At 42.2% G+C, this 11644-nt stretch overlaps 1 protein-coding gene across 1 annotated transcript in view; it reads right to left on the bottom strand.

Annotated features, from left to right (window-relative positions):
* Positions 1–6817: 6817 nt before the first annotated feature.
* Positions 6818–11644, bottom strand: part of PINX1 (PIN2 (TERF1) interacting telomerase inhibitor 1) — a 122825-nt gene continuing 117998 nt past the window's right edge. Inside the window, exon 7 of the mRNA XM_069728384.1 lies at positions 6818–7574. Within this exon, the coding sequence (XP_069584485.1) occupies positions 6993–7574 (582 nt within the window). The 3' untranslated portion in view covers positions 6818–6992. The remainder of the gene's footprint in view (positions 7575–11644) is intronic.

Here is an 11644-nt window from a genome sequence, read left to right as displayed (position 1 = left end):
GGATAATCCTGAGGCCAAGGTCGTGGATGTCAGAGACACGGTCACCGGACCAGAAAGAAGAGTGCTGAGAACTTCTTCACCAGAACCTGTTTTTGGGGTTGCCAGTATGTACAGTTGTGGCCAAAAGTATTGACACCCCTGCAATTCTGTCAGATAATACTCAGTTTCTTCCTGAAAATTATTGCAAACACAAATTCTTTGTTATTATTATCTTCATTTAATTTGTCTTAAATGAAAAAACAAAAAGAATTGTCCTAAAGCCAAATTGGATATAATTCCACACCAAACATAAAAAAGGGGGTGGACAAAAGTATTGGCACTGTTCGCAAAAATCATGTGATGCTTCTCTAATTTGTGTAATTAACAGCACCTGTAACTTACCTGTGGCACCTAACAGGTGTTGGCAATAACTAAATCACACTTGCAGCCAGTTGACATGGATTAAAGTTGACTCAACCTCTGTCCTGTGTCCTTGTGTGAACCACATTGAGCATGGAGAAAAGAAAGAAGACCAAAGAACTGTCTGAGGACTTGAGAAACCAAATTGTGAGGAAGCATGAGCAATCTCAAGGCTACAAGTCCATCTCCAAAGACCTGAATGTTCCTGTGTCTACCGTGCGCAGTGTCATCAAGAAGTGTAAAGCCCATGGCACTGTGGCTAACCTCCCTAGATGTGGACGGAAAATAAAAATTGATAATAGATTTCAACGCAAGATTGTGCGGATGTTGGATAAAGAACCTCAACTAACATCCAAACAAGTTCAAGCTGCCCTGCAGTCCGAGGGTACAACAGTGTCAACCCGTACTATCCGTCGGCGTCTGAATGAAAAGGGACTGTATGGTAGGAGACCCAGGAAGACCCCACTTCTTACCCCGAGACATAAAAAAGCCAGGCTGGAGTTTGCCAAAACTTACCTGAAAAAGCCTAAAACGTTTTGGAAGAATGTTCTCTGGTCAGATGAGACAAAAGTAGAGCTTTTTGGGCAAAGGCATCAACATAGAGTTTACAGGAGAAAAAAAAGAGGCATTCAAAGAAAAGAAAACGGTCCCTACAGTCAAACATGGCAGAGGTTCCCTGATGTTTTGGGGTTGCTTTGCTGCCTCTGGCACTGGACTGCTTGACCGTGTGCATGGCATTATGAAGTCTGAAGACTACCAACAAATTTTGCAGCATAATGTAGGGCCCAGTGTGAGAAAGCTGGGTCTCCCTCAGAGGTCATGGGTCTTCCAGCAGGACAATGACCCAAAACACACTTCAAAAAGCACTAGAAAATGGTTTGAGAGAAAGCACTGGAGACTTCTAAGGTGGCCAGCAATGAGTCCAGACCTGAATCCCATAGAACACCTGTGGAGAGATCTAAAAATGGCAGTTTGGAGAAGGCACCCTTCAAATATCAGGGACCTGGAGCAGTTTGCCAAAGAAGAATGGTCTAAAATTCCAGCAGAGCATTGTAAGAAACTCATTGATGGTTACCGGAAGCGGTTGGTCGCAGTTATTTTGGCTAAAGGTTGTGCAACCAAGTACAGGTCCTTCTCAAAAAATTAGCATATAGTGTTAAATTTCATTATTTACCATAATGTAATGATTACAATTAAACTTTCATATATTATAGATTCATTATCCACCAACTGAAATTTGTCAGGTCTTTTATTGTTTTAATACTGACGATTTTGGCATACAACTCCTGATAACCCAAAAAACCTGTCTCAATAAATTAGCATATCAAGAAAAGGTTCTCTAAACGACCTATTACCCTAATCTTCTGAATCAACTAATTAACTCTAAACACATGCAAAAGATACCTGAGGCTTTTATAAACTCCCTGCCTGGTTCATTACTCAAAACCCCCATCATGGGTAAGACTAGCGACCTGACAGATGTCAAGAAGGCCATCATTGACACCCTCAAGCAAGAGGGTAAGACCCAGAAAGAAATTTCTCAACAAATAGGCTGTTCCCAGAGTGCTGTATCAAGGCACCTCAATGGTAAGTCTGTTGGAAGGAAACAATGTGGCAGAAAACGCTGTACAACGAGAAGAGGAGACCGGACCCTGAGGAAGATTGTGGAGAAGGACCGATTCCAGACCTTGGGGAACCTGAGGAAGCAGTGGACTGAGTCTGGTGTGGAAACATCCAGAGCCACCATGCACAGGCGTGTGCAGGAAATGGGCTACAGGTGCCGCATTCCCCAGGTAAAGCCACTTTTGAACCATAAACAGCGGCAGAGGCGCCTGACCTGGGCTACAGAGAAGCAGCACTGGACTGTTGCTAAGTGGTCCCAAGTACTTTTTTCTGATGAAAGCAAATTTTGCATGTCATTTGGAAATCAAGGTGCCAGAGTCTGGAGGAAGACTGGGGAGAAGGAAATGCCAAAATGCCTGAAGTCCAGTGTCAAGTACCCACAGTCAGTGATGGTGTGGGGTGCCATGTCAGCTGCTGGTGTTGGTCCACTGTGTTTCATCAAGGGCAGGGTCAATGCAGCTAGCTATCAGGAGATTTTGGAGCACTTCATGCTTCCATCGGCTGAAATGCTTTATGGAGATGAAGATTTCATTTTTCAGCACGACCTGGCACCTGCTCACAGTGCCAAAACCACTGGTAAATGGTTTACTGACCATGGTATTACTGTGCTCAATTGGCCTGCCAACTCTCCTGACCTGAACCCCATAGAGAATCTGTGGGATATTGTGAAGAGAAAGTTGAGAGACGCAAGACCCAACACTCTGGATGAGCTTAAGGCCGCTATTGAAGCATCCTGGGCCTCCATAACATCTCAGCAGTGTCACAGGCTGATTGCCTCCATGCCACGCCGCATTGAAGCAGTCATTTCTGCCAAAGGATTCCCGACCAAGTATTGAGTGCATAACTGAACATTATTATTTGATGGTTTTTTTGTTTGTTATTAAAAAACACTTTTATTTGATTGGATGGGTGAAATATGCTAATTTATTGAGACAGGTTTTTTGGGTTATCAGGAGTTGTATGCCAAAATCATCAGTATTAAAACAATAAAAGACCTGACAAATTTCAGTTGGTGGATAATGAATCTATAATATATGAAAGTTTAATTGTAATCATTACATTATGGTAAATAATGAAATTTAACACTATATGCTAATTTTTTGAGAAGGACCTGTATTAGGCTGAGGGTGCCAATACTTTTGTCTGGCCCATTTTTGGAGTTTTGTGTGAAATGATCAATGTTTTGCTTTTTGCTTCATTCTCTTTTGTGTTTTTTCATTTAAGACAAATTAAATGAAGATAATAATACCAAAGAATTTGTGATTGCAATCATTTTCAGGAAGAAACTGAGTATTATCTGACAGAATAGCAGGGGTGTCAATACTTTTGGCCACAACAGTACACAGGTTGTTGAACATGAAATCCTGACAGAATCACCCATTTGGGTGAACCAAAAGCCATATAAAATCCCAGAAGCTCACCGTGAGGTGATTTAGAAGAAGATGAGAATGTTGAGCCTGGGAGTCAGAGGAGTCAACAAGTGGCTGGTGCAGCCCCACTGTCCTTGTGCTGAAGCGTGATGGAGAGTGGCGTTTCTGTAACGACTACAGGAAACTAAATGAGGTGTTTGAATTTGATGCACATCCAATGCCCTGCATGGATGAACTCTTACAGAGGAGCGGTCAGCCAGATACATAACCACCCTGGACCTAAAGAAAGGTTACTGGCAAATCCTCCCCTCTCAAAGTGCCATGGAGAAGATGGCCTTTCCTACACCTGACTGTTGCTTCCAGTATACCAGATTGCCGTTCGAGCTGCAAGGAGCCCCTGCTACCTTCCAGAGGGCCATTGACTGGATCTTAGCTACTCACATAACGTATGCCGCAGCTTGCCTCGACAATATTGTGATACTCAGTCTGGATTGGTTAAGTCATCTGCAGACCGTCCAGGCCGTTCTGGATGCACTGAGGAAGGTGTGGTTTACCATAAACCAAAAGAAGCATGGGGAAAGATGAGGCACAATACTTGGGCTTCATTTGAGGAATAATAAAGCTGCAAGTGAATAAGGTGGAGGCAATTCAAAATTGGCTGCAAACGGTCTCCAAGAAACAGGCTTGGTCATTTCTGGGAATGGTGGGGATACTGTTGATGGTTTATCCCAAACTTCGCCAGTTTGACAGCTGTGCCCCTGACTGACCTTCTTAGGGGCACAAAAACATTGATGGCCAAATGGGCTCCTGAAGCAGAGATGGCGTTGAAGGAGTTGAAACTCGCCCTTTGGAAGCAGCCGGTCTTGATCGCATCTGACTTTAGTTAGAAATTTGTAGTGCAGATGGACGTCTCAGAAGTCGGGTTGGGAGCGGTGTCCCAGGAAGTGAACAGGGAGGAACATCTAGTCACATATTTAAGGAGGAAACTCTCCTCCTGTGAGAAAAACTATGTAATTACAGAAAAAGAATGTTTAGCCATCAAATTGGCAATTGGCACCCTGAGGTACCTGTTAGGCCATAAGTTTAAGCTAGTGTCAGATCCTGCACCCCTGAGATGGATGACGGAAAGGATGGGGAAGAATACCCGGGTCACTAGATGATTCCTAGGGCTACAGGACTTCAACTTTCATGTGGAGCACAGGCATGGGAAGCTGCATGGTAACGTAGATGCCCTGTCTAGACTTCCCCCTTTGGTGACTGAAGGTGCCAAAATGCCCAGCTTTGGGCAAAGGGGGGATATGTGATATAGTGACTGGCCAAGTACCGGAGGGGAGATATGTATCACTGAGGTTGTTAGCTTCAGTGATATGAACCTAGGAAAACGCTGCAGCACACCAATTGCTGAAAGGGGTTAATCAGGTTGAGTGAACAGCCATAGACTGTGTGGAATTCAGAGGATAAATACACAGCCTTCCAACTCTTTCAGTGCTGGGTGTGTCGGTAGGTGCATGCTCTAGAGCTGTGTTTTCATGATCAGGAAAGCTGAACTTTGGTTGTTTGTTCCTGAGTGGGCAGGTCCTCGCAGTAACACGGACTGCGCCATGTGTTATGTTTTTGTTTTCCCGTTAGGCCAGAAAGGCTGTGTTTGCTATGATAATACTGCACTAGTTTATGCAGTATCTTTAATAAACCAGTGGAAGATTTAAACAGACAGCGTTCCTTTTGTCTACCTCTACGTGTAGCCGAGCCGATCTACCACCAGGGTTGTAAACAATGGTAACGTTGTCAGTCCAGGTTACGGATAGGTGCTTTCCTCTACAAAAGTTTGCTTAAGATGTGAGAAATTACCAGGAGAGTCACTGAAAAGGAAGCGCTTCTACCTAACTTTGAATAAGAGGGGTCAAAATCATAAACTCTTCAACTACAAAGTAACAAATTCTGCAAAAAAAAGCATTTTCAATGGTAAGGAGGGCGCAAATATTAATGAGCTAAGCTCTAAACAAATTAGGATGTTGCCGTCTGCTCCACAGTGGCATCTGCCAATCTTCGCAACCGTGCATTACAGAGACTGTATTGCAACTTCTATACTTTCATACACCGGAAAAAAAGTTGCAAAGCTCAGCTACAATCATCTGATGATTTTCCTCGTACTTTGTTGCTCTGCTCGGACGACTCGTTTCTTAGAAGAATAGCAACCACAGTTCATGAATTTTGTACAAAATAAAAAATGATTTTTAATTTTTGTCTTTTCCCGAAATGGCAATTTTTCAATTTTGCGCCTTCCTGTTACCTCCGCTTCTTCCAATAACCAACAATTTTTTAATTTTTCATTGACCTAGCCGTGTGAGGTCTTGTTTTTTGATGGGACGAGCTGTACTTTTTGAATGATGGCTCACAATTTATCAATTGATGTACTTGAAAGAGAAAAAAAAATACCCAAGTTTAGCAATATTGCAAAAAATAAAAAAAAGTGCAATTCCACAACTGGGCAAAATGATTCTCAAGGTCAGTACGATTACGGCGATACCAAACATTAAGGCTATGTGCACACGTCAGGATTTCTTGCAGAAATTTCCTGAGCAAAACCAGACATTTTCTGCAAGAAATCCGCATGCTTTTTTTTTATTTTTTATTTTTTTATGTTTTTTGCGCTTTTTTTGCGGAGATTTCCCAATGCAATAATATAGTGGGAAATCTGCAAAAAATCCGCAAAATTAATGAACATGCTGTGTTTTTTACCGCAATGCGTTTTCTTTGCAGGAAAAAAAAGCATCATGTGCACAAAAATTGCGGAATGCATTCTAAATGATGGGATGCATATGTATGCGATTTTTATAGTGAAAAAACGCGAAACATCCGCAATGTGTGCACACAGCCTAAAGGTTTCTTTTTTTTTTTTTTTTTTAAATAATGTTTTCAATTTTTTGCTCGATGACTGCTTTTTTTAAAAGCAGGTGAACACAATTTAAAAAAGGCACAAATTAAAGTAAAACCATGCCATATCAAAAACAGGTTTAAAACATCAAACACTACTAAAAAAAACAAAGACGTAAATGCAATAACAAACCGGGGCCTTCTGATGCTCTGGAGTCTTTGTTCTCGGATCACGTGTCTACTGTATTTGGTTACACTTTCCTCTGGTGCCTCTGTCTCAGATTTGGTACTGTGAATTCTAACTTACCAGAATATTTTGTCCTGGTGACGCTCAATCTTCTACATTCTGCAGTGATCCGGTACGGTTCTGAACTTTTGGTGGGGGTGCAGATGGATTGAGTCAAAGTCTACAATTTTATTTATCGAGACGTCAATGAATCTTGGGAAGTTCCTACAACAAGCCCTGTTTGCCTACTTTTGGCTCTTTGGGACCATGCACTTGATAAGTTTCAATTTTCGGTTGCCAAATTTCCCCCCAAAAAACTCAAGAGTTGAAGTCTGAATGCTTAAAAATTTAATTTACCCAATTTTCAGAATACACAGGCACAAGAATAAGACATTGGTGTATTTTAATTCATAAGAAAATACACATGTTGTTAAAAAGTGTTGTAAAGTTCATGATTCTGTATCGGCACCGGCAGAGAGACGGGTCAAGAGTTCTGCGTTTTACGCTTCCGTTCTCTCTCGCCTTCTCTTCTTCCTCTTCTTCTTTGGTTGGACTGTGTCAATATTTTCATCGGGGGTACAAGTGACATTTTCAGTTTGCATTTCATCACACGACTCTTTTTTCCTTTTGTTTTTTTTCTTTTTCCTCAGCGTCTCATTCGGTTCATTTTCTTCATGGTCCTCAGAGTTTTCCAAGGTGAGAACTTTGTCCTCTTTCTTGCTCTTTGGCTTTCTTCTTCTCTCCTGACATTCTGTGGTGTCCACATCGTTTTCGTCTTCAGGATTCGTCGCTTCTTTTAGCTCCCCGGAGGAGTCGTCATTCTTATTCTTTCTGTGTTTTTTCTTTTTGGATTTCTTCTTTGAGTCTCCTGAGTAGGTGTCTCCAGCCTCTTCTGGACATGGCTCCATGCGCTCCGGGACCTGCTCGGCTCGCTTTGCGTGGGATTTTTTAAGCTCTGCCATCCGCTTTGCAAAGTATTCATTTACAGACAGAGAACTTGTCACAGTGTTTTCAGGCTCAACTTCATTCGTGGGGCTCGGACTTGAGCTCTCGCTGTCCTCTGGCTCAGAATCAGTCCTTTCCTGTAAAAAAGACAAAAATGTCAATAATTCTGAAGAAAAATGGCTCAAAATATACAGGACATATTCACAGTCTACATATGGAATAGAAAAAATAATACAATGTGAATACAGTCACAGAACATATAATCTATCTGGTACTAATCCTGAGGTTGTCTATTGTACAGTCCAGAGCTGCATTCATATTTCTTCTGTCTTCACAGGTGAAATATCCTTTACATTTCTGATCAGAGCCCCCTGGTGCAGAGCCATCTTTACATCAGATAGTTTGTCTGGCCACCACATGTAGGAAAACATCTAAACGGTGTGTTGGATTGTGCTTGTCAAATGGTATAACAACCACCACCAGAATAGTGAGTGCAGCTCTGGAGTATAATACAGGATGTAACTCAGGATCAGTAATGTAATGTATGTACACAGTGACTGCACCAGCAGAATAGTGAGTGCAGCTCTGGGGTATAATACAGGATATAACTCAGGATCAGTAATGTATTGTATGTACACAGTGACTGTACCAGCAGAATAGTGAGTGCAGCTCTGGAGTATAATACAAGATGTAACTCAGGATCAGTAATGTAATATATGTACACAGTGACTGCACCAGCAGAATAGTGAGTGCTGCTCTGGAGTATAATACAGGATGTAACTCAGGATCAGTAATGTAATGTATGTACATAGTGACTGCAGCAGCAGAATAGTGAGTGCAGCTCTGGAGTATAATACAGGATATAGTCAGGATCAGTAATGTAATGTATGTACACAGTGACTGCACCAGCAGAATAGTGAGTGCAGCTCTGGGGTACAATACAGGATGTAACTCAGGATCAGTAATGTAATGTATGTACACGGTGACTGCACCAGCAGAATAGTGAGTGCAGCTCTGGGGTATAATACTGGATGTAACTCAGGATCAGTAATGTAATGTATGTACACAGTGACTGCACCAGCAGAATAGGGAGTGCAGCTCTGGAGTATAATACAGGAGGTAACTCAGAATCAGTAATGTAATGTATGTGCACAGTGACTGCACCAGCAGAATAGTGAGTGCAGCTCTGGGGTATAATACAGGATGTGACTCAGGATCAGTAATGTAATGTATGTACACGGTGACTGCACCAGCAGAATAGTGAGTGCAGCTCTGGGGTATAATACAGGATGTGACTCAGGATCAGTAATGTAATGTATGTGCACAGTGACTGCACCAGCAGAATAGTGAGTGCAGCTCTGGGGTATAATACAGGATGTGACTCAGGATCAGTAATGTAATGTATGTACACAGTGACTGCACCAGCAGAATAGTGAGTGCAGCTCTAGGGTATAATACAGGATATAACTCAGGATCAGTAGAGCATCAATGTAGAACTTCGTTAACTAACTTATGTAAATCAGTATTATGTGTAAGCTGAGAAATGGTGGCTTACAATGGTAATTTCTTGTCCTAATATTCCACATTACAACAATATTACATTTTACTCTTTATATAACCAGAAAATTATTCTATGAACCTGACAAAATGCAAAAAAATATTTTTACTAGTGTAAATGTCAGTTTAATTCTCATAACTCAGGAACATTTTCTGCACCAATATATGATATGTCACACAAAATAGTTTTATGATAAAAATGATAAACTTTGATGATGGCCACCGATGCCTACGGGAAGGAGTAAAGTTTGACATGTTAGTAGCCTTTCATCGAACAGATCCATCAAAGTCAAACTTTGTTAGTGTCGTCCCTGGGGAGACATCATTAGGAAGAGATGATATATGGGTTGATCGATATACTATCGGCCATATGTCCATCGCTGAGGAAGGCAACAAATTAAGTTAGGCCGAATTCCACAAACAATAAGGAAAAGAAAAAAGAAAAATACACAACGGTTTCTCCCAAAAAAGTTCCAATCACAAAATGTTCTTCGGTTTATCATGAAGCAGAAACGACAAGTGTCCGAAATTAAATTTCAGGTGAATATTTTACTGTTCTGTTTGGAGTCCACAGCCTTAGAAATTGGCGCATACATGATCCAGGGCGCAGGACAAGCGAACGGAGAAAATAAATAGGAGAAAAATAAATCCGGGGTTCTGGAGAAAGTTCAGTTCGTCTCTAAGCCGTGGACACATCTGCCCCAGTGATACATGTCCAATAATTATGTTTAGGCTACGTTCACATTTGCGTTGCGTCGGGCGCAGGTTCGGCAACGCATGAGTCATGCGCCCCTATATTTAACATGGGGGCACATGGACATGCGTTGTCTTGCGTTTTGTGACGCATGCGTCATTTTTGGTGCAAGCATCAGGGCGCAGAGGACGCTGCATGTTGCATTTTTTTGCGTCCAAAATCAAGCCAAAAATGGACGCATGCGTCACAAAACAATGCGTTTTTGCATGCGTTGTGTCGCCGACGTAACGCCCAACAACGCAAATGTGAACGTAGCCTTACATACGTCATGTCAGAGACTTTACGGGCGGATCCCTGGTGTCATTACAGATGATCTTTGCTGCTCTAAAGGGAACGTATCACCTAAATTCTATATACTGAGATACATATTCTGATTTTTTGTATTTTTTTAGGGGACAATTACGGGCACAGACATCACGCCTGAGATCAGCAGTTCAGTGACATGATTTACAGCAGTCTCATGGGCCAAAGGAAACTAGTGCCTGGAGATGATTTCTAAGGGAGAATGCCCATCTGTCCAGCCACCGCTACCTGCCTGACTCTCCGCTCACGTCCCCAGATTCTTCACACAATGCATGGCGCACTTTGCGATGCTCAAGTTCCAGTCAGGATCTTTGGAGATATAAGTTGTATTGTCACAACATGTGTTGACTGAAGTCTATTCAACACGGGAAGCACTGAGAAAAGGAAGACAGCGGAGGACCGGGCAAGACAGGAGAACTGTGAGGTGGCATATACCATTTTATTTTTTAACCCCAATGTCTAATATGCTCTGGGGTCTGGCAAAATCCACGAAGAAAAATTAGAATTTCCTGGCCAAATTCAATAGAATGTGCAAAATTCACTTGTCACTAGATTTCACCTATTCGCAATAGACTGACTGGCGTCACCCACCTGCAGCTTTATAATGGAGGCATTACGTATTATTGGCTGTAATCAGAAGACTGCAAAAGCAAATTTTAGTGATTTTTTTCTTCTTAGATTGTGACATCAAAAATGTTAGCGAGTTTTGTGTATGTGAATCGTGTGTACATCTGAGCAACATCATGGTTGTAGACGAACGCTTCGTATCGACATATAGATTGTATTAAGAACCACTGATTCCCCCCTACCCTAAAAAAAACCTCCCTGAATCTCAACCATTATATAAAATATTAAAGCGATGTGAAAAACTGAAGGGGACTAGTAAATGGAAATGAGACTTTAGTTTAATAACTAGTGTCAGGCAGCAGCGCTAAAGGCGTGCGTCAAGTCTTGGTTATGGTGCATACTTTTTGCCGTTGTTTGGTTCCGGTTTTTCTCAGTTTTTTAGGTCGTTTTCCACCAGAATTTACAGATCCTTATGGAAACGTACGTTAAGACTTTATGCACTACTGCACGCTGTCGACCACTTGTCCTTTCTCAGCCAACGTTCTCCACCTGAGCGAGTCTTGCCAATCAGCAGGCACTCCCCGGTACCAGAAACTAGCAACACCCGTCTCCGTTTACTCTTCTGAATTCCGAATCTGACAGGTTAATGACTGTAACCGACTACTGATATGAAGTAATGCTCCTGTAAGAATTCTGCTCGGCACAAACACATCCCTCCTCCCTTGCCCTATCTTCTAGCTGTTGCAGGCAGGTTTTTAAAGGCGGTTTTTTTTTTTGATCCTCCAAACAAGAACCCCGTGGTCACTAACTTTTATGTTGATAAGAAATTTAATAAGCATGGACCAGTGCACACAGAGCCAGCAGGGCATGGAGACAGGCAGGATGGTGCCAGCTCGAGGAAACTATTCAGCTGATGGGGAACCATTAATCATACTGAGGTCCTGGTCTATGCCAGCTCCGTGCCCAACTACCCCTACTGTCTGCAGCCAAGGCTGCCTGCTCACAAATCCATGGCAACTTTATCTA

This window comes from Ranitomeya imitator, chromosome 5 (genome assembly GCF_032444005.1).
Source record: "Ranitomeya imitator isolate aRanImi1 chromosome 5, aRanImi1.pri, whole genome shotgun sequence".
In the NCBI taxonomy this organism is placed as follows: Eukaryota; Metazoa; Chordata; class Amphibia; order Anura; family Dendrobatidae; genus Ranitomeya; species Ranitomeya imitator.
This window is presented reverse-complemented; position numbering and strand designations above follow the sequence as displayed.